The 24,824-nt window shown below is 36.2% G+C and overlaps 1 protein-coding gene across 1 annotated transcript in view; it reads left to right on the forward strand.

Annotated features, from left to right (window-relative positions):
• Positions 1-24,824, forward strand: part of ITFG1 (integrin alpha FG-GAP repeat containing 1) — a gene marked incomplete at its 3' end in the record, with an annotated part of 219,716 nt that overhangs the window by 143,096 nt on the left and 51,796 nt on the right. The window contains exons 11-12 of the mRNA XM_084257596.1: positions 13,210-13,360; positions 15,056-15,164. Of these exons, the coding sequence (XP_084113722.1) occupies positions 13,210-13,360; positions 15,056-15,164 (260 nt within the window). The remainder of the gene's footprint in view (positions 1-13,209; positions 13,361-15,055; positions 15,165-24,824) is intronic.

Below are 24,824 nucleotides of genomic sequence, written 5' to 3' on the forward strand. Positions count from 1 at the left end.
CCAGAACCTCCTGGATGTGTTTCACATATTGCGTGATCCGGCAATCTTGTGTTATTTCCGGACTGGCTTTCAGAACTGAGGCCTGAAAAGGTCTTCCAAACACAATCTCAAAGGGGCTTAATTGTAGCCCACTTCTAGGTGCCACTCTTATGCGGAGGAGGGCAAGGGATAGTACCTGGTCCCAACGAAGTTGTGTTTCTTGGCACAGTTTTGCCAAGGTTTTCTTCAAGGTGTGGTTCATCTTTTCTGTTTGCCCGGAAGACTGCGGTCTCCAAGCAGCATGCAATTTCCAGTTTATCTGTAACGCACTGCTTACTGCATGGGTGACGTCAGAGACAAATGCCGGCCCATTATCACTCTGGATAGAGTCCGGCAACCCAAAGCGAGGAATTATCTCTTTCAGTAGCTGTTTGGCAACCTCGGAAGCTTTTTCCGTCTTTGTGGGAAATGCTTCCACCCATCCCGAGAACGTGTCGACAAAAACCAAGAGATATTTGAAATTGCCTGTTGTTCTAGGCATTTGTGTGAAGTCCACCTGCCAGTCCTCAAAAGGACACTTGCCCCGATATTGAACCCCAATGGCTTTAGGGTGGGAGTTAGTCTTGGGGTTATTCCTGGCACATAATTCACAACCTCTGCTGATCCGTTGTGCTATTTTGTGTAAATATGGGCCCTTCAAATATGGGCGCACTGTTTCTAATAAGGCATCTCTCCCATAGTGAGATCCCTCGTGAAGATGTTTTAGCACCGGATATACCAGGGCCTCCGGGAGGAGTATCATCCCATGAGAGTTTACTCTCCAAGTAGAGCTGGGATCAAACTCAGTAAATCCCCATGCACGAGCTCTCTCCTCATCCCGCTCGGTGTATTCAGGAGCATACTGAGTCAGGTCCACAAGAGGGATGAGTGCACCCTGGAGGGCAGAATGGGCAGAACGGGCAGCGGCCTTAGCCACCCGATCGGCTTCCCTGTTGCCCTTTGCCATGTCAGACCCACCCTTTTGGTGGCCAGGACAATGCATCACGGCAACAGCTGATGGTAAAGCTACTGCCTTTAACAGGGCCAGGATTTCTAATGGATGTTTGACATCCTTGTTACTGGCAGTAAGAAGTCCCCGCTCCTTCCAAATGGCCCCATGCATGTGGAGAATCATAAAAGAGTACTTGGAGTCGGTAAATATATTGACTCTTTTACCTTTCGAGAGTTCCAATGCACGGGTCAGGGCTATTAATTCAGCTTTTTGCGCTGATGTACCTGCCGGAAGAGCCTTGGCCTCCACGGTGTTCTGGAGCGTCACCACTGCATATCCAGCACATCGACGGCCTTGGTCCATGAAGCTGCTGCCATCTGTAAATAGCTCCCACTCTGGGTCTGGCAGAGGCTGGTCAGTTAGATCTGGTCGGCTGGCATACACTGTGTCTATGGTTTCTAAACAATTGTGGATTAAAGTGTCATCCTCAGGTCCATCTGCATTGCTTGGAAGCAGTGTGGCGGGATTCAGGGAGTTAGAAACCTGCAGCTTCACATTAGGATTGTCTAACAGAGCTGCTTGATATTTTCCCATTCGCCCGGCAGTCAACCAAAGTCCACCCTTCTGCTCCAGCAATGTCAAGACCTGATGTGGCACACACACAGTGATGGGCTGACCCAATGTAAACTTCTCTGCCTCATGTAGGAGGTCACAAGTGGCAGCCACAGCACGCAAACATGGAGGCCATCCCTTGGTGGTGTGGTCCAATTGTTTGGACAGATATGCAACGGGCTGCATTTCTGGTCCCAACAATTGGATTAGTACTCCAAGGCCAACACCCTGTCTCTCATGTACATAAAGTTTGAATGGCTTCCTAAGATCTGGAAGCCCTAATGCTGGTGCTGAAATCAACTTTACTTTTATTTCTTCAAAGGCCTTTTGTATTTAAAGTATTTAAAATATGATGCTCCTCCTCTTCTAACTCTGCTCGCTGGCTGTCCTCATGGAAAGGGGAAGGTCTATCCTTTCTCTGCACCATTAGCCTAGCCTTCGCCTCCGCCATATCTAATTTATGGAGGGCGGCCTGCATCTGGTCCTGCATACCTTTAAAAGCTGACTCAAAAGTCCGATTTTGTTGTTGCACTTGAGACAGCATGCTTTGATAAGCTGACTCAAAAACGTTACGATTTTCATCCCTTATACTCTTAATAGTTAAATCAAAAACCTGATTTAGTTGTTGTATGGCCACGTTAAAAGCCTGAATTTGTTGTTGCACATTCTCAGTATGTGAAGTAGAACTTCTACCTCTCACAGAAACAAGAATGTAGCAAACTGCGCTTACACATATTACCAAAAAACCACCCAGAAGCACAGTCTGTAAAGGGATGGCTTGTAAACCACCCATGTATGTATACAATAGTAAAATCACGTGCCATACACCAGGCTTCATCAAATTATTTATATTAATGAAACTGGTGGTGATATTTAATGGAAGAAGGCTGCTCAAATTCAAGGCCGGAAGGAAACTGAAAGAACTCAGGCTAGGGATGAAACTGTATAGGCTCATGGTTGAGGCCATATTTGAGTCAAAACACACCCACAAGGGCTGTACGCACAGGGAAAAAAAAAAAACAGACTTTTCAGGACTAGAGACAAATATTATACTGCTAGTCCTGCAGAACTAGTGCGCTTATGGTGACCAACGCAAGGAATGTTACTTTGGGCTGGTCAACCGCGGGTGTAACTTGGAAACCACGCTGGGCGCCAAACTGTTGTAGAGCAACCCCGATACAAAACGGGGTGCCTGACTGTGGGTCCTCACCCGCGCGCTTAAAAGGACTTATCAATGCTCTACTGCAGGCACACGTGAAAGGTTAATAAAAGGTTTATTTACAAGGGAAGGGGAAATGAGGAAATATACAGCTCTGGGAGAAAAGCGGGAGACAAAGTTTTAAATGAGTCCTACCCGATCCGCCGATCTGGAACCCCAAAATGGCGCTCTGAGAGCTGGCCGCCAGCCAGGAGCGGTGAAGCCGGGAGGCGAGCGATCGCGAGCCAGAGAGAGCCCTAGGCCCACGTGTTTGGTTTTTTATATCCAACCTGGCTGCCCAACTCCACCCTCAGGTCCCAGCCACCCTCCCCTTGGTGGTGATGGGATTTGTCTTCCCCAATGTCCTGATGGTTTTAGTCTGGAGTGGGGGTGGAGTCCACAAAGCCTGTATGGGATTAACTCAGGACATCACTTCCCCCTAACAGTATCAACTTGTTGCACTCATTCTTTATTTGTGCAGCTTTCCAGGACTATCCTGGACCTTGTGTGATACTTCACAAGGCAGTGCAGAGAAATATTTGACCATCCTCAGATTCAGTCTTACCGTAGGTAGAGTCCCTACTCACCATTTTCCTTTTCTTCTACATACTGATCACTTCAAAAATAGAGGAATTTAGGATTAAGATGACAATGCTTCACAAGAAATTAAGTCTTTATTGCTAGTTTCGCTCACTACAAAAGCATTACCTATTAACTTTTACTCAAGAAATATTAAGGTTCTTTCCCATTAAAAGCAGATTCTAGGTTCTGAGGATGCAAGTGTGAATAAGAGTGATAACTTGGAAAAAGTAAACAAAATACAAAAAAAGCAAAAAGCAAATTACAAATAAGAAAAAGTGCAAAGACTGTGCAGTGAATTGAAATAGGTGATGTGAGATTGGTGAATGCAAGAAAATACTGATTTTTGCTTACTACAGAAAAATGCATACAAAACAAGAGAAATAAAATAAAATATACCTAAAACCCTGCCCACCAAGAGACAACCACCATAAGTCTTGGGTGTGGTATCTTTCCAAACCTGCTCTACCTCTGTGTTCTCATGAGTATGTGATATTTTGTTTGCCTTGCAAAACAAGATCATACCATTAATACTCTTTAGTCACCTGCTTTTTTTACTTAACATATTATGAGCAACTTTACATGTCAGTGATAATACTTTTATATCATTTTGATAATTGTTAAATATTCCGTTGGGTTGACTTAAACAGTCTTCTATTATTGGATGCTGGATTATCTTACTGCACAACTCAAAAAAAAAAAAAAATCACATAGAAAGATGTCATGTTTACCTGAAATTCACATATTCAAAAAAAATCATTCATTGCTAATAATGAATTACAAAAATTTTTTTCCATCACTGTAAGATATATAGCTTTCATTCTTCTGGGTTTTGTATTTTTAATATTTTTTTGCTCCCCCAAAGACATTCCACAAGATAGACACTTCAGCTTTTGACTCTTCCTGTATTTCTTCCTTCACCTTACTTCTTTCAGATTTATAACAGACATTCTCTTAAATTCTAGATGAATAATTCCCAGATGTTTATCTCAGACTTTTATCTTCTCTGCCTTGTTGATATCTGTGTCCTCAAATTTCCCTTATCTGAGAGCAAACAATCATAACTCCCATTCTCTTCAAATGCAACTGTTTCTCATAATTTCCCTGTTTACTACAGATATACCTACAGATATGGCCATGACCCCAGTCATTTTAGCCTAGAAACATTAGTTTACTTTTGACTCTTCTTCAAGCAAGTACAATACACTCTCACAATATAATTTTTTGGTTTTTTTATTTTTCATTTTCACTGTCACCTCCCTAGTTCAAGTAATTTTTCCTTACCCCAAATCATTGTTAACAGTTTCCTCACTGATTTCTCTGTCTCTATTTGATAGCCTCTCCATTTCAGTCCCTCCTGTAGCCTCTGGATCTTGCTACATTAATTATCCTTTCTCCTTTGTCTTCAAAATCTTCTCATTCCACTGTCCTTCACCCCCATCATCTTAAATATGCGCAAGTCTTCCCAAATTTACAAAGTACATGTCTTTGTGACTCTGGACAGCTGTCTCTTCCTTATTACCTCAAATTCACTCTTAGCCTACCACAGTCTGACTTTAGCCTACTCCCTCTACTAAACATCTCACTCAGTCCCAGTAACTTCTAGTTAAAAAATCCAGTGCATACGAAATGGTCTTTATATCACCTACATTTGGGGGTTGATCACATACCTCTTCACCTGAGATACTTTAAATCTTGGTAGTTAAATGAAGGTTCCATTCTTAGCTTTTGTTCTCATTCTGCATGTTCTTCATAAACTTTGACCCTTTTAATTGCCACACTTACAAGCTTACAACTTTGAAATTGCTGGATCTGGGCCTCACACTTGAATTGAATTCCTTGAATATATAACTACTGGATTGATCTACCCCTGAGTGCTGTACCTATGGCACCGCAAGCTAAAATTACCTTCTCCCCAAACCTGTTTGTTCTTAGTATACTGTTATCTCATGATAGTACCATCATTTACCTGACTCTTTCACTATTTCCTCTCTCCCGTTCATCTTACTATACTATACATCATTACTATACCCTATAGTATTAACTACTAAATAAAAGCTACTATTATTTGTTAAACAATCTTTATTCCTTCTGTTCTGTGTGGTATGTACATGAATTTCTCAAAGTATTAATGTCTACATATACCATCACCCAACTAACAAATAAAATGACCATTGTATTCCATTTCACATTTTATAAAGCACAGATTGTCATACCTAATCTAAAATGTTGTAGAGACCATCAAATTTGCAAATATAAGGAAAACCTTTGAAATAAAGATAAGTTAAAACATGACAAATCTTTCCTAACCATTTCTTTGACAGGAAATTGTAGTATTCAGTCTTATATCCAAAGTCTTGCCTTTCAGTTTTTCTTGCTCTACAAAAGATGCTTGCTTCCTCGTTTCATTCAATAAACATTTCCTGTCTACCCACTGAATCTCATATCCTAGACACCCTGGGGAGTAAAAAACCACATTTGCCCCATAGCTCAAGTGAACTTTATTTGAATATCAAGTTTATCACCTCCTTCGAACACTTTCTGATTGTCAGTAGTCTGCATTATACAAACACTCCAATAATGTTTAGTATTTCAAAGTATAATTTTTTTAATTAGAAGTTTTATTTTGTTATATCAGATTAACTGAGGATTCTGCATTTACCAGTAACTGGCAGCACAGGTTTCAAAGCAGCAATTTTAAAAAATTGTTTCATTTTTAAAGGATTCCTAATGCTCTTGTGTTTCTTCTTAATTTGCTTTTCTTTTCTGTATAGAACTGTCTTTCTTAAGGTTTGTGCAGAAAGATGGATATATAGTCAAATTGAAGCTCTTTTCCTTCCATGTGAGCCTAGGCTGATAATGAAATTGGGGAATTAAGAGGAAGAGAGTTAAGACAATCTAGAAGAGCAGAACTCACTAGAGATAGAAATGTATAAAGTGGACACACACAAGCTCTAAGCAGCCAGGGAGAAAATCAAACTTCAAGTTAAATGATCCATCAGCTACCTTTCTTAATGAGAAATAACACAGATACTCACAACATATTAACAACTTAGAATAACTCAAATTTTGTCAAGTAGTAGTGTATTGAGAAGCAACACTGATTTTATAGCTTTTCTAAAGAAATTAAAATCATCGTTAAAAGGCTGTAATACTGGATGCATAAATACTGGCCTTTTCACAGAGGATGATACACACTCACACACACACACACACATATTTATATATATGCATGGCATGTCACTTAAACATTTCCCATGGGTTTCTTTTATTGATTGTAATTATCTGCAATTATTTTTATTTTTTATTAACAGCATTATTGACATATAATACACACATACCATATAATTCTCCCATTTGCCATATACAGTGCAGTGACTTAGTTATTCACAGTTATCCAACCATTACCACAATCAGTCTGAACACATTTTCAGTACTCTATAATGAAGCCCTGCTTCACTCCCCAATCCCACCAACCCTAGGAAATCAGTTATTTACTCTGTGTCTCTATAATTTTTTCCTATTCCTGACATTTCATATAAATGTAACCATATAATACATGGTACTATATGACTACCTTGTCTGATAGTGTAATGTTTTCAAAGTTCTTCTATATGGTGGCATATATTGTTTCTATTGTTAAGTAATTTTCCATCATTCGTTTTATATATATATATATATATCAATTGATGGATATTTGGGTTGTTTTCTACTTTTTCATTATTATAAATATTGTTCCTATGAACATTCATGTATATCCTTACATGTGTGGACATATTTTTATTTCTTTTGAGATATATTTTAGGAATGAATGTACTTGGGAATGAAACTTTATACTCAAACATACAAGGTACTACCAGTCTATTTTCTAACGGGGCTGTTACATTTTATGTTTCTCATTGTTGTTGTTGTTGTTTTCTTTTTTTAAGTTGTTCATTTTACATTGCTATCAGCTATAGATAAGGGTTCCAATTTCCCACATCATCATCAGAATTTATTACCTGTCTTTTTTAGTGTAGCCATCATCGCCATGAGACCATGTGTTCTCTCATTATGGTTTATAGTTTCCTGATGACTAATGATGTCAAGCTTATATACTTTTGGTGTTTGTGTATCTTATTCATTGCTTATTATAACTGAGTAGTATTCAGTAGTGCTTATTATAGTAGCATTGTAGTATTATATATTATGTATATATATTATATATTATTGTATGTATTATATATTAGTATTATATATTATAGTATTATATAATATTATATATTATAGTACTAGTATAGTAGTATTGCTTATTATAACTGAGTAGTATTCAGTAGTGTTCATTGCTTATTATAACTGAGTAGTATACCTTTCTATAGATATATCACAGTTTGCTTATCATATCCATATACATGTTAATGGACATGGTTTCTTATCCCATGTAGCATTTGCAAATAACTTTTTTTTTTTTACAATGTAAAAGTCATTGTCTGGATATAACTTTCATTTGTCTTGGGAAATACCAACAAATGGAATAATGGGGGTCTTGTGAAAGATACATGTTTAATTTTTAAAGAAAATGCCAAACAGTTCCAGTTGCTTCACAATTTCCTCAACATTGGTCTTGTCAATCTTTTTAATTTTAGGTACTCTGTTTGTAGTGTATCGTTTTATAGTTTAAGTTTCAATTTCTCTAATAACTGATGACCTTTGAGCATCTTTTCATGTGATTGTTTGTGTTTCACTTATGTTCTTTAGTGAAGTGTCTGTTCAAGTCTTTTGACACATTCTAGTTGGGGTCTTTATTTTCTCACTATTGAGTTTTGAAATTTATTTATATACAAATCCTTTATTGTATATATTACTTTTGAACATTTTCTCGCATCTCTGGCTTGCCTTTTCATTCACTTTTTGGTCGTTTCAGCACCATTTGTTGAAAGACTTCCTTTTTACATTCAATTCCTTTGATCTTTGGTGAAAATCAACTAGCCATACATATCTTTACTCCCTACTCTCTTCCAATCATCTTTTCTCCAGCTCTGCAGGAGCATTACAATGTTTTGATTACTGTTGTTTCATATGAATAGTGTAACTCCAACTTTATTCTTCTTTGCAAAAGTTATTTTTGTTATTCTAGGTTCTTGATATTTTCAATGAAATTTAGCATCAGTTGGTCAATTGCCCCCAAAAAAGTGCTTTTGATAGATATTACATTTAATCTGTAGATCAATTTGGGGATAATTGACATCTTAACAGTACTAAGTCCTCAGATCCATGAACATTGTGTGTGTTCTTTAATTATAGGTATATAATTTATATATGACAAGTTATATTATTTAATTTTATTTACAAAACTCTATTAGTATTGCTTTATTTTGAATGTACATATTTTGCACATCTTTTGTCAGACACTTAAGTATTTCATTTTTATGCTGTTATCACTGACACTTTCTTACTGCAATTTTTGATTGCTCTTAGACCATTTATTTAGAAAATCCTATAATACCTACCAAAAGTTTAGGTAGGTAGAAGCACAAGATTAATAAACAAAAGTCAGCTGTATTTACCTATGCTACCAAACAGAACACACAGTATGTTATTTAATTTTCAATTATCTTTAAAAAATTAACTATAAAAATAGTTTTTATTTTAACATTTTACGGCCTTTAATTTTTTTGGGTGAATGTAGTTTTTCATCTAGTATTCTTTTCCGTCTACCTGATGGACTTTCTTTAACACTTCTTGTAATGCCATTAAAAAAAAAGAAAGAAAGAAAGAGGACCTCCCCGGTGGCAGAGAGGGTTGGGCGCTGCGCTGTGAAGCTGTCCTCAGCCTCTGAAGTGCAAGTTCGATTCCAGCCTGCCAGGGAGAAACCCACATGGCATGGCAGACCTCTCCTGCCTTGTCCGCTGCTCCCCTCATCAGTGTCTTCGGTCTGTCTGCCCATTCTGTTCCCCGCTCTCTCTGGTGAATTCTCTCACCCTCCCATGCCTCTGACCTGTACCCCAATTCTTCCATAAATAAATAAATCTTTAAAAAAAGATATTGACATAAATAAATGGCTATATTAATATTTTAAACCTTTTAGTGAAGGACACCAAAAAACTAATAACAACAGGTATTGAATGTATGCTATGCTGTGTACCAAGCACTAGTCTGAACCTTCTAGCATGTATTTTTTCTTTTCATCCTTACAACAGCCATTTGAGGTGATGTAGTATTTTTGCCTCCATTTTACAGATAACTATTTGAGAACAACAGGTAAGAGACTAATGTACCTAACACTCAGAGATCTCCTAAAAATCAACAATTAAAAAAATTAAGTGCCAATTCTCAGAAGACACATGAATAGCTGATAAACATAAAAGTAATACTCTGCTTCTCTCATCAGAAAAATAGATAATTTTTAAAATACCCAATTGGGAAAAATAAAGAACAATGATAATACTGACAAGATATGAAGGAAGATATACTCATGCACTACTGGAAGTGTAAATTATTACACTTTTTAGAGGGTTATTTATCTTTATTGACATTTAAAATATGCATATCCTTTGACCAGATAACTAACATATGGAAAACTTCATACAAATGCCCAAGGAAAAGTAATTTTTAAACATGTAGACCACAATACCCAAGTCTGGTCAAGTTGTAACTCTGACATAAGCAATAGTGTCAGCTCTTAGTTGTAGCAGCCTTGTTAAAGCTATAGTGTTGCAACTGCAGTTGTAACTGGCTCTCAGTGGCCTTCCTGCTCCCTTTGATTTTTACCCAGACTAGGGATGGCTCAGTGTTTGTTTTTCTTATTTCATTTATCATGTGTGTTTTCAATGAAGGACATTTAAATAAAGACAAATTGACTATCAATAGCAGGATGTTTAAACAAATGATGGCTTAGCTATTGAAAAGGAAGAGTGTGCTGGAAAATAGGCAATTTGTTATAGTTATTCATTTTCCTGGTCCCTTATTTAAGTTTTCTAGATTCCTGCTATGAGTGAGACCATCTGGTATTTTTCTTTTTCTTTCTGGCTTATTTCGCTGAGCATGATCCCTTCCAGCTCCATCCATGTTGCTGCAAACTGCATGTGTTTATCTTTTTTGAATGCTGAGTAATATTCCATGGTGTATAAGAAAGTGAAAATCAAAATTGACAAAAAACTATGAACCAGAGACACTCTATGGGGGGAGGGGGGTGGGGAGGGGAGGGGTTGGGGTCAAAATAAGGGGGTTGCAATTGTATGGGGAATATAAAAATAAAATTTATTTTAAAAAAAAAGAAAGAAAGAAAATAGGCAATTTGATTAACTCCTGCTAGGAGATACAAATGTATCTGGGGGGGAATTCTCAAAATAGATATCAAAAATCCTTATTCAAACTACATGCCCTTTCATCCACTTTACCCCCATGCATATATTATTGAGCGGGAAGAGGAAGTTGCAGAAAAATATTTGTAGTAGAACCTAGTTGTTTTTTAAGGATAAAGCTGTACTTATATGTTGCTAAAAGAAGGTTTGAAAGATGCACACCAACTTAACAGTGCTTATCCCTAGAAAGGAAGGATTTCACCATTTGAAATGTCCCTATTTCTTAAATTTTATAATAACATTTGTAATAGTTTCATCGTAGTTTTAAAATATATATTGATGAACACATGGAGAAACTGGCTCAAAAGAAGCAAAGTTTTCCAAACCATATAAATCAAGGTTCTTCCTTCCTTGGCTTATATGGAATTTTAATTTAATTTTTTTTTTTAAAGATTTATTTATTTATTTATTTTTACAAGCACTGGGTACAGTCAGAAGCGCGGGAGGGTGAGAGAATTCACCAGAGCCAGAGTGGGGAGCAGAGCAGGCATAAGGACCGAAGTACACTGCTGAGGGGAGCAGCGGGTGGCAGGAGAGGTCTGCGCGCCATGTGGGACCCTCCTCCGGTGGCCAGGGAGCAGCCGGGGATCAAACCGGCGCCACGGAGGCTTCGGGCAGCTTCGCAACCCAGCGCTCAACCGCTGCGCCACCGGGGAGGCCCTGGAATTTTAATTTTAAACGTAAGATCTTGGGCTCTGCTTATAGGTCTCATTGAAACGTAAAAGAACCAAAATTTTATAGACCTCAAGTCCCTCAGTGCACAATCAAGGTAGTTAGTAAACACTAAGACAAGAATCTTTGATGCCCAGCATTTATAATCTTGACAAACTCCTATAAAAAATTAAAATGACATTTTAAGTTGTGTAACTACAGTGAGTGTTGTAATTTGAAATTATGGCTGAATTAGTATAATAATGAAATCAGTGCATTAGCTTTGAAAAGAGAAGTCAGTGGCACATGTTCACTCAAAAGGCTGATCAATATTATGCATCAATTACAGAAGACTGTAGAAAGGTTGTCTTTATCACATGTCATAATTTTATATAATCTTATAATAACAAAATAATATAATCTTCATTTCTGTGAAATATCTATTGAAATTGTTAGCTTTATAAGTAAGATGAGTAAATTACCTGGGAAGTATATTACAAATTAAAATTTTAAAATCAGTTATTAAATATGAAACAAAGGATAAATCATTATTCCTTTTATTGGAAGAATACTATTATGTGTTGGGTCTTGAGCAAAGTCTCCTCAAAGATTTCCAAGTAAATATTATAATCTGGGAGCTTTTCCCCTTTGTTAAATAGTTCTTATAAACTATTTGTGTTGGAATTTTTTATCTAGAAAAATAATTTGAAGCCAATCATATGTTTAGTACACTGTTAAAATCAAATATTTTGTATGTAGGTTTCCTTACTGTATTGAGCACTAAGAAATTTTTCTTTCTTAAAATAAAGGGTGGTTTTCTTTTCCAAATTGTCCAGACCCAAAGTAATATTTTCATGTGGAATAAAAGGAACCTGTCTTTATCATTTTATTTCCAAAAATTATTAGAAAAAAATTAGCAATTATGAAATTTAAGCCCTTTAGTCTATTATTTTCTATGTACATAGAAGGAAGTAAAGGAATGTGTATAATAGAAAATGCCTATCAATAGAAGCCACCACATAAAACTATACTATTTTTAAAAGTTTTATAAATGAAATATTTTTACAAAGCAGCACTTCATAAATAAGAATGATGAAATACAAACACTTTTACAAAGATCTAACTGTATGACAGAAATTGTTCTAAGTACTTTATATACAGTATTTCATTTTACTTTCAACTCTCCTGTAACTGTTATTCTTCAGTTTACAAATAAGGTTTGAGTCTTCAAAGGTTAAATAACTTATTCAAAACCACATAGCTGCTGAATGACAGAATCAGGATTGAATCCTGGTAATCTGCTTTCAGAATCTTAAACTCATAACCACTTTGCCTGGTAAGTAGTATTCAAGAGTGAGGACTTTATATAGTATGCAAAGTACAATATTTGTTTTATCTGATAGGGGCTGAAAAATATCTACCCTACTGCCTGTTTGGGAAGCTGGCATTCTATCATAGATTCACTGCACTGGGCTTGCAGGACTAGGGGTTTATTGGGAGTCTCCAATTATAAAGAAAATATTTGTCTAAGGTATTACAGCCAAAGGAATAATGACAGTGTCCAGACACCCAGTTTGGAACACAGAGTGGACAGTTGAGAAATAGCAAGGGAGGAAGGACAGACTTGGGAACCCACATAAAGGAGAGAAAGATCAGCAAATCATTATACTCAGATAATGTTTGTCAAAGGCTGACAAAGGATAGTCAACAATCTAAGTTTTTCATAACCGAAAAAATAATAAGATGTGGATACTTTACAGTATACCATTTACCATCACTTTGAGTCTAGGAAATACTGCATAGCTGATGCTTCACATTATTGATGTATTAATAAATGTATTTCATTTGTCTTACAGCAATCAGCAGGCCTTCTTGCTGGAAAATGCCCCTTGTAACAATGCAAGCTGTGAGGGGGCACATCGTATGTTTAAAGTCTACTGGGAACTAACAGACCTAAATCAAATCAGAGATGCTGTGGTTGCCACCTTCTTTGACATTTACGAAGATGTGAGTTCAGAGCTCTCCCATGTGTTTGGAATCTAATTACCATCTCTACCTTGTCTCACTTTCACTTCACCCTAATTGACCAGAAATTATAGATGAGATAATGAAAACAAATGGGCTAATTGAAGAAAGCCCCCTTTAATGTTAAATGGCAGAGGGAACATATTCATTGAAACCGCCAACTTATCAGTACAATGAAATATGAAAGTGCCTTTATCTCATTTTGTACTTACTTAGATTAAGTCCTTAGAGAATCATGCTCTGAGACTGGCAAGTGTGTGTGTGTGCACCAGTGGACAAAAGTACAAATAACAGGTCCTTGAACCTTCACGAGATCATAGAAGAGTCCCTCTCTTAACTTTGTGAACCAGAAGTAGCATCTAATGCCCCAATTCTTTCTTCAGTTGCCAGGTGAAAGGCAATCAGGAACCTGGTTTCCTCCTTTCTAAATAGGAAAAGCCAATTAACCACATAGAAAAATAATGAATTCTAATGATAACATGTTAAATTTGAATATATTACAGTATATCCTTGTAAAAGAACTTAATTATTTTAAAAAGTAAAATGCCAATCAGGACTTTTCTGTCTCCTTCCCACTTTTGGTTTGGTTTGGTTTTCATGGAAAAAGCTGATTCTCAGTTCTATGAATTTTCTGAGTCCTTATTTTCCTGTCTCTCTGCTTTCACTTTTTGTTATTTTATTTTTTGTTAGCAGTTTCTAAGCATAAAAATAATTGACAGAAATATCTCAATCAAGAGTATTGACTGCAAATCAGTTTTTCATTTTTGTACACCAAAGCATCATAAGTGAAATTAAAATTTTTTTTAATTCTGTGAAATGAATATGCTATGGAAAAAGTCAAATAATTAATACTCTTACTATTAAGAAGAGCATATGCTAACTGAGATAAGTCATCAAAAATTTCCATTGCGGCCTCCCCTGGTGGCACAGGTGGTTGAGCGCAGTGCTGTGAAGCTGTCCGCAGTCTCTGCAGTCTCGATCCCGGCCTGCCGGCAAGGGTCCCACATGGTGTGACAGACTGCTCCTGCCTCGCCCGCTGCTCCTCTCAGCAGTGTGTTTCGTCAGTCTGCCTGTCCTGTTCCCCACTCTGTCTCTGGTGAATCCTCTCACCCTCCCACGCATCTGGCCTGTATCCCGGTTCTTGTATAAATGAATAAATAAATCTTTTAAAAAAAATTTCCATTGGAAAAACTGAACATAGTTTACATTAAAAAAAAGTGGCCAACATATTTTAAAAATACCATAAATGATCAACCTCTTTCAGAGTCAGCAAATGAAAATTTAAACAAGTATACCCAGTCACCTCTGCCCTCAAATAAAATTAGCAAAATTTTTAGGAAAAAAAGCATGATAACATGAGAAGTTACTGCCATCTCTGTGGTTGGAAACAGTTTGGCTGTCCATATCATAAGCCTTCAAAAATTCATGCAATTATGGCTGGTAAGAAATATACCAAAATACTAACGTTACCTCCAGAGATTAAAATTACATGTGTTTTTCATATTAAACTATCCATGGCTTTATATATTTTTAAATTATATTTTTAATTTAAATATCAAGTGAGTGTATAATACTTACATAATAAACATGCCATGTATTATCACCATTTCTTCATTTGATCGAGGACTGTGTTCCTATCATTTTATGGTTATATTTGGGTTTTTTGGTTTTTTTTAGGGAATCTTGGACATTGTAGTACTAAGTAAAGGATATACACAGAATGATTTTGCCATCCATACACTAAAAAACAACTTTGAAGCAGATGCTTATTTTGTTAAAGTCATTGGTGAGTATTTATTTTATGCGATTTATTACTAACATGTATTTATTTTTATTCAGGAAACATTGGTTTACAGCACTGTCTTGATTCCAAAGGTTCACAACTCCTCAGATTTACATCACCACACCACATCCACCACCATACCCCACTGTACCCCTCTCCCCACTTTGTTTGCTTTGTTTTGGTTTAATTTTGTTAGTTCATTTGTTTTGTTTCTCTATATTTCACATATAGAGTGAAATCATCTAGTATTTGTCTTTCTCTCTGTGTCTTATTTCATTTGGTTGTTTGCTTGTTGATTTTCTGTCTGATTGATATGTCCATTAGTATAAGTGGAGTGTTGAAGTCCCCAACTACTATTGTATAGATGTTAATATCTTTTTATGCTTAATAGTTTTTTCATATATTCTGAGCCTCCCTCATTTGGTGCATGTATATTAATGAGTGTTATGTCCTCTCAATAAGTGCTTTTCCTTAATCATTATATAACATCCATCCCCATCTCTTCGTAATGGAGGCTCTTAGAGGAGGAAAGTAGAGATGGCAACGCTGTCCCTTTTAATTGGTGGATTCATTCTAATTACATTAAGAGTGGTTGTATATGGGGGCTTTCTACTACTATACGTGTTTCATTTTCTGGTACCATCTGTTTCCTTATTCAGTATTTTGTAGATTTCCTTCTCTTCAGTTTACATAGGAGAGCTGCTTTCAACATTTTTATAGAGAAGCCTGGTGTTGGCAAATTCCTTCTGCTTTTGTTTGTCTGTGAAGGCCTTTCTTTTTCCCTCACATCTAAAAGAGAGTCTTGCAAAATACAGTATTTTTGGTTGACAGTTTTTAATCTTTGAGTATTTTGAATATGTTACTCCACTCTCTCCTTGCCCATAGCAATACAGCTGAAAAATCAAATGAAAGTTTGATGGAAGTATCTTTACAAGTTACCTACTTGTTTCTCCCCTGTTTACTTCAATATTCTTTCTCTTTCTTGAACTATTGGCACTTTCATTACTCTGGGTCTTATAGGTCCCATTACATTTAGATATCAATGTGTTGTTTTAGCTTCATAGACTTGAATATTTAGGTCCTTCTCCCTGCTTGAATTTTCCTTTATTTCTTTGAATTGGCTCTCTGTTCCACTCTTTCTCTCTTCACCTTCTGGGATGCCTATTATCCTTGTGCTTTTTTCCTTACTGGAGTAGGATAGTTCTTGAAGTGTTTTATTTTTTTTACTTCATATTTTTTTTCTTTTTGCACCTGGATCCTTTGTATGTTACTAACTTTGTAATCATTGACTCAGTCTCCCATTTGGTCTAATCTGTCTCCATACCTTTTTGTGGAATCTTATCTATTGAGCTCCGTACATTCTGAATCTCTGTTATTTTCTAATTTAAAGTTTCAATTTCAATTTTGTGTTCATGAATTTTATTTCTCAGGTCATTCTTTTTTCTGAATTTTTTTTATCTCTTTGATTAAATTTTGAGTTCTCTTGAGTCACTTTGACATGTCCTCTGTGTTTTCTTGTGCCTCTTTAGCATCTTGTGCTCTTTATCTTACAGGAAAATGAAATCTTCCATGTCGTTTTGTTGGATTCTGAAGAATTGTTTTCCCCCTCTGATCCCATATTCCCTTGAGATTTCAAGGTGATATATGATATAACTTTTTATTTGCCCATTTTGCTGCTTTAGATTTCTCTATTTTAGAAATATATTTGTAGTAGTCACTGAGAGGACTGAACTATTCCTACTACATGTGGCATATTTGTTTTATTTCATTTGGTTTTATATTTTTGGTCATTGTTGACTTCCATAGATACTGAGTCCTCTTTCTTGCAATGCTGAGTCAGATGATGGTAGAGTGGCCCAGAGAAGTTCTGCCACTGGTGGTAACATGCTGGAGGATGGGGATTGGCTGGTGTTTTTGGCACTACTTATACCTTTCTTTCTGAGCTTCCAGATTTGACACACTAAATTCTGGGCACTGTGAGCACACTGCATGAGATTAGTACCAGTCCTGATAGGTGGAGTAGGGGGAATGCAGTATACTACATTGTCCTTGTTGTTTTTACCAACACCCTGCCTGTGGACTGTACCCCAACTCCTCTGCATTTGTTTCTCCTCAGTCAAGAGTGTGTGTTTCCACATGGTTTAGCTCTTTACCATCCACAGCTCCTGGCTCAGCTGCCAACCCAACTGTCCATATCTCCTATTGTGAGCCCAGACTCCAGGAATTTGTCTCAAGTCACTTCCTCCTCTTCAGTGAAGTGTGACTCTTTTCACTATCTCTTCTTCTCCTCTGCCTTCTGTATTGGTCTCTGTTATGCAAAGAGTGTTTTAGTAGCTCCCCAAGCCACAAGACTCTCTGGGTATAGTGTCCCTCTTGGAGCAGAGGAAATAACTTCTGTCACCATCTTGGTCTGAATCCCTTCTCTAGTTTGAAGTGTATTTTTTGCTCAGTGCATTTATCCACTTCTGTGAGCATCGCTAACAAAAATACTCTAAGAGTCCCTGAATTATATGTCCTCCACCAATGGTCATCTGATTCTCTGAGTCTGAGCAGAATGTTTCCCAGTGGGTAGAAGAGAAGGGAGGCAGAGCTTATCAGACATTCTCACAGCTTTCCTGAGCCTTTTGTGTTATCTCACCATGTGGGTTCAGAGGTTTGCCCTTTTTTTTTTTTCCCTTTTGGCAATACTTTAAAATTATTTAGGACACTGCTGAGAAATCCCAGCAAATCTCCTACTTTACTTAGTTAGCAAGAACCTCCTAGTAACTAAGGTAGACCCCAGCTGAGCCTTGGCACAATGGTTCGAGGAATCTTTTAGTTGGTCCTTGTTCTCCCAGATACTGTAGCTTGCCCTTGTTCTCGGCTGTCACAGTTCTGAGGTTAAAGGTTTTTCAATGGTCCACTGAGGAATCCATCCGCTCTTGCTACATTGACTCTGATCTGATCATCACTAATTGACTATTTTCTTAGTATTACTTACTGTTTAATATCCTTTAGAAATTCCTCAGAATATCTGCCATTGATGACTACACATTTATCTTAATATTTTTTAAATAATGACATGAGGGAAATGTATATTCTGCACCTTAAATTATGTACTAAAATTTTTTCAAACATAAAGACTAGAAACTAGAATTTTTTGAAGGTCAAATTTCTTTTGAATTTGGCAAGAATTTTAGCACATTTATATGCCTGTAAAAATGTATTTATGTTTAAAAGGTTATATGTGCATAAAACATATACTACCACATTTGATTTTTAATATGTTTGCATGTATAGAAAACAGGATCAAAATTACTAAAAAGATCATTTGCATTTTACTTTATGTTTCTATACTTGTTTTTTATAATGAGCATATGATTTTTAGTTAAAAAATAATAAGTGAAAAATCAATAACAACAAAAAAAGAACTTTATCTATAGAGTGTCTAAAATAATGTCTAAATGATGAGAGGCTGGGAGGGGATCCTTTATTTCAGACATGATATTTGATTAGGAGATTTGCTTTATGTTCATATGTCTTAAAGAAATAAAAAACTGAAGATATTTTCAGAGAATGAATATGAATTGTCACCCATAAGCCAAGGAAGGATTTTTCATTTTAAACACTGCTAAAATTATTATACAGTATTGACCTTTACAGCTTTGACTCTGTTCCACTCATCTTTATCCCAACTTGAATATTGGTTTGGCATTACAGTTTTTATGCATGATTATTGCTAGTTTCTGGTTTTGTCATTTGTGTAAAGTAGCCAACATAAACTGTACAACAAAACAAGAAGCTAAGGTTTTATACTTTATGCATTTTTAAGAATGTGTAAAATACTAAGTTATTAAGTATTGTCATTTTAAAGAAGACTCATGGTTGAACATCCCATTAGTCATGTTTTAAACTAATATGATCTGCTAATAACCAGTAATATGCATATTAATTTAGTATTTTGATTACTGTTGTTCATTTAATTCTGTGGGTAGTCTATCTTACTATATCTCATTAATCTTTTTAAGACTAGGGATATTAGAAGTAAGTTTTAGAACAGTTTATTATAGAGTATTATAAATATTATAAATAATACAGTTTATTATTGTATTTATTATAAATACTCTACAATAAACAGTTTAGAACAGTTTATTATAGAGTATTATAAAACATAATAAAGCTATATTGGATTTTGTAATATTACAAATACTTATAGTTTATAAACATTTATGAAATGATTAAAAGTTCTTTAACTTCTAAAAATTAGACTGTGATTCAGCCAAGATCAACTGGTTAATAGGAAAACATTTTTTGATATAGTAAATGAACATCATAGAGAGAGATTTAAAAACCAAACAATAACAGATCTTGCCTTTAGGAAGCTCACAGTGATGAAAAACACAATGGCGGTGGACTGGAATTGTACACTGGTGTCTACCCTGCTATTTTTCCTTTTCCATAATGGCCCCTTTATGTATTTTAACACACCTTCCCAGTTGTTATAGTTGCTTAAGAAAAATAAGTTTTACTTCTCTCAAAACCCATATGCTTTTTTATAAAATATATAATGATCTCATTTCTAGGAAGTGAACTTTTGCTGTAATAATAAATTCTGCTTTGAAACATTTCATAGGGTTTCTTTTATACTGACTAAAGCACAAAAGATAGAATTTCTATTCCAATGTCTTTGGGGAAATTACATTCTTGCACTGATTTAATGGTACTTTTTACTTGTTCTTAAGCTTGACATTATGAAGTCTTAAAATTGTAATTTCAGGGTGATATTTGTAGAAACATCATCAGAACCTATCCTTTTTTTTTTTTTTTTTGGTTATACAAGAGAATTTTTAAAAATTACTCCTTTTTATTAATAAAATGTTGGTTTGGTGTTTATTATGTTTTATTTCCTGATTACAAAAATAAAGTAGCCCATTATAGAACATTTGGAAAATATGAAAAGGCATAAATACTATGAGTACTGAGCATTCTCCATGCCACATACATATCATGTGCCAGACCCTCTGATAAATGGTTTTCATGGGTTTTTCCATCCCCATGGAATAAATCTCAATACATGAAAATTTATAACTTTATAATAATGTAACCTTACATTTAATGGAAAGAAAAAAGAGAAAGCAGAGAATTACTTACAAAAATAACAAGTTATGCACCTGGTTCTGCTCTGCTTTTCTGACTTTAGAGAGCCAATATGGAATCAACTATGGCTATTCAAGGCTCCCACTTTTCTAGATAATTTTGTCATATGTGAGCAAACTTCCACAATGGGCCCTGAAACCAGACAACTTCCCTCTGTCCTGGGGCAGTGTTAAGCACCTGACACTATGGAATAGCAAGATAGATCCCAGTTTGGAATCATAAGATTGGGTAGTTTTTATAAACCTTATAAATTAGTTTATCCAACCAAATTATTTTAAAGACTTTGCTAAAACTGTAAGAGAAGTGAGGTGATTTTCCCATGTCTACACTTTGCATTGGCTCCCACAGCAAGAGATGTCTTACTTGATGGAATTTTTAAGTATGAACAGGATACCTGAAGAAAACAAGCTTATGGCTTTTAACCAGTATTAGTATTAAATAGCCACTTTGGGATTTATTTTCAATCAATATTTAGGACCTATAGACTTAATGTGTTATTAATCAGATGTAAAGAGAAACTGATAACAGAAGGTGAACCAGTGACATATAAAAATTGAATTTCTTAGCAGTATTTCTAATTCAGTTCTTCCTGTCTTTTGGAAGAAGTTATATTTAATTTTAATAAGCTATGATTTAAACTGCACTCATGAGCCCATCACATGAAAAATATGAGAGTGAGAATAAAATTTTTTCTTACATAGACTGCACATTGAAAAAGCTAACACTTCTCATACTTTTTAAAATTTTATTAAGAAGAGAAGAAAATAGCAAGGCGTAGGAATGTGAGTAGGACCATTCCTTTTTTCTAATGGGGAAACTAAAGGGTAAGTCACAGAGATTTTTACTGATAAGCCAAAGTTAAAGAGAGATGTCATTCTTCTTTAAAAATGCAGTGTAGGGCCTCCCCGGTGGCGCAGCGGTTGAGCGCTGGGTTGCGAAGCTGCCCACAGCCTCTGCAGCGCCAGTTCGATCCCTGGCTGCTCCCCGGCCACCGGAGGAGGGTCCCACATGGTGCGCAGACCTCTCCTGCCGCCCGCTGCTCCCCTCAGCAGTGTACTTCGGTCCTTCTGCCTGCTCTGCTCCCCGCTCTGGCTCTGGTGAATTCTCTCACCCTCCCGCGCGCTTCTGACTGTACCCAGTGCATGTATAAACAAACAAACAAAGAAAACATGCCTCTATAAAAAAAATAAATTAAAAAAAAATAAATAAATAAAAATGCAGTGTAATTACTGAAAGTAGGTAAGGACTTTTTTTTTATTTTTTTGCCTTATATCAAGGGTACAGTTAGTGTTGTCCAGAGGCCATACACTGAAACTGCCTACTACAGTAGCCACATAGTTGTCATTGGGCAAAGGCCAGCTTGTTCTGTAGACAAAATAATAATTTCAGGTTGACCTTTATAATACTGTTTTGGAATTCTGAATTCCTAATTAAACAATATGTTAATTAAGAATGTTAATTAAGCTCAGTGATTAGTATCATTCCTTCTTGATTCTATGGTTGCAAAAACCAAGGAAATGAATTTTCTTTTTTTTTTCTTTTCTTTTTTTTTTTAAAGATTAAGATTCTTTTTTTTTTTTTTTTGATTTATTTATTTATTTATACAAGCACTGGGTATAGTCAGAAGCGCGGGAGGGTGAGAGGATTCACCAGAGCCAGAGCAGGGAACAGAACAGGCAGACTGATGAAATACACTGCTGAAGGGAGCAGTGGGTGCGGCAGGAGAGGTCTGCGCGCCATGTTGGACCCTCTCTGGCGGCCGGGGATTGAACCGGCACTGCAGAGGCTGCGGGCAGCTTCGCAGCCCAGCGCTTAGCCGCTGCGCCACCAGGGGAGGCCTGGAAATGAATTTTCTATTTGTTTTGTGTAGACATCAGTTTTATAAGACACATACATACATATGTATGTCTAAATTTTGTCATTTTGAGCCTATTGCTCAATGTAAAACTTCAGATTTGACAGAGAAAGTCTTGTAAAATCCAGATACAGGAACTTACTTTTTTAGCTAATATACAAAATGAAAAAGACTACAGTGTAATTTTGAGTAAATAATCTTGACTGTGCTAATCAAGACAAACATTTTATCATGTACAGAAAATAAAATAATCCAATGGTTCATTGATTTTTCCATCTCTTGTGAAAGTAGAATAATGTGTTCTTTCAATGAGTCAGTGTCTGATGGCCACATGATCTTGCAAAATAGTTACATTTGCTTTATGACCTTGAATAATGTACTGGCTCATGCTTCAGTTTCCTCTTCTGAAAATAAAAGGGGCTGGAGTGTTTAAAGGGGCATCTATCTAGACTTTACTCACAGTCTGCTGCAAGGATTCAGGAAAAGCATACATATGAAAACAAATTCATGCTCAAAGTTTGGCATGTACCAGAAGATCAATGTTTGCCAAAAAGATGCTTGATAACTTTTCTAGAAGATAGTTTCACTATACTTACCAAAGGCTTTGCAATTAAACCCAGAAATAATTCTATTTCTATGAATTTATCCCAAGGAAATTATCAGAGATGTGCCAAAGATTTCTGTACAATATACCATGTATACAAAAATGAGCTTCCCTATGGTATTCTTGAAAAGAAAAAGAGTTGGATTATAGAGTAGGAGAGAACCAGCATGTCCTAATGATGAGAGCATGTGTTTGTATACACATACACACACACACACACACACATACATACAACAGAATATCATGCAGTTATGGTAGAATATATATTAAGATAGGGAAAAGTTTAAATTACATACATTAACCAAAAAGATTAAAAATATTGTAAATTATGTGTGTGTGCATATGTATACACACATATGTGTCTACTTAGGCTGCCATAACGAAGTTCCATAGGCTAGGCAGCCTAAAAAAAGGAAATTTATTTTTCTTTATTCTGGAGGATGGGAAGTCCAAGATGAGGGTGCCAGGTAGGTTTCTAGGTAGATTTCATCTTGAGTCCTCTTCTTTTGTTTTGTAGGCCACCACCACTTTGCTGTGTGCTCATATGACCTTTACTTTTGCAGGGCGAAAGGGTGGAGAAGCAGGCAGATGTCCTCTTAATTCTCTACTTATTAAGGATATTAATCTATCACACCAGAATTCTACCTTTATGACCTCATGTAATCTTAATTGCTTCTTTAGAAAGTCCTTCTTCAAACATAGCCATGTGGGGGTAGGTGGTTGGTGGAGGGAGTGGGACTAGGACCACTATATGAACTTCGGGGTGACAAAGCCATTCAGTCCATACCTATAATATCTTACAACAAATAGGTAACAGTATCTGGATGGTTGGTTTACAAGTGACTTACATTTTTCTTCTCTGTATTTCTTAATTTTCCTATAAAATATACCCAAAGTACCTAATATATAAATATATAAACAGAGTAGATGAGTAGTAAATCAGAGCAGTAAATTAATGGTTGCTCACGGCCAGGACAGGGATGGGGAAACTGCAGAAATGTGTTCCAGGGAGAATATTGCCCATTTGTGAATGGTAACGAGAAGATTTTGTCAGGGACCTAGTAATTACAGATACTTGGGTTCTCTGGAACTAAAACAATATGGCAAAAGAGAAAGAGAGAAAAAAATTATTGTAAAGAATTGACTCATACAATAATGAAAGCTGGAAAAACCCAAATCTACTGAACTGATGTTCCATTTCAGGTCTGGAGTCCAGACGCTGCTTTAGAAGGAGCAAGAATAGCTAGTGTCCCGGTTTGGTTCAAAGGCCAGCAGGCACCTGTAGAACCAGGTAGAACCAATGTCTCAGGTTGTCAGGCAAGAGAAGCTAATATTCTAGTTTGAAGGCCAACAGGCAGAATTCCTACTTAGGAGAGCGTCAGCATTTGGTTCTACTCAAGTCTTCAACTGATTGGCTGAGTCCCACACATGTTATGAAGATCAATATGTTTTACTTAGTTTACTGATTCAGATGTTCATCTGATTCATACACATCCTCACAGAAACATCTAGGTAATGTTTAGCAGAACATCCAGTCATCCATGGCCCAGTCATGTTAACTATTGTATTTATTTAAGACACAGAGTGACTGATCCAATGTGCAGATGGTGAAGGTGAATTTTGCAGCAATGGTCAAAACAAAGGAAAAAAATAAATGTCCATAATTAACAGTTCACACCCAGGCTAAATACAGCCATATTGATGTAAAGTGAGGAAACTATAGAAAGTTATAGCAAGGGTTGTAAGAGGAAATAAGGTTCCAATATATAGCTGGTGAACTCTATATGTGTACCCCTATTATTACACCCAAATTAAAAGGATATGTTTCCACTACTCCAGAAATTGTCTCATACCCCCCACACACAATGCAGTCAATACTACCTGAAGAACTATACCCACTATTCTGATTTCTGTCTCCATAGATTATTTTTCACTTTTCTGAATATCATAATGTGTAAACTCTGTATCAGACTTGTTTTTATCCATATTACGTCTGTGGGATTCAGGGAACACTTTGCAAAAAGAATCTTACTAAACATTTGTCTGCATCTTGGTTTTTCACCTTAGC

The sequence above is a fragment of the Talpa europaea genome (genome assembly GCF_964194135.1).
Source record: "Talpa europaea genome assembly, chromosome: 16".
Classification (NCBI taxonomy): domain Eukaryota; kingdom Metazoa; phylum Chordata; class Mammalia; order Eulipotyphla; family Talpidae; genus Talpa; species Talpa europaea.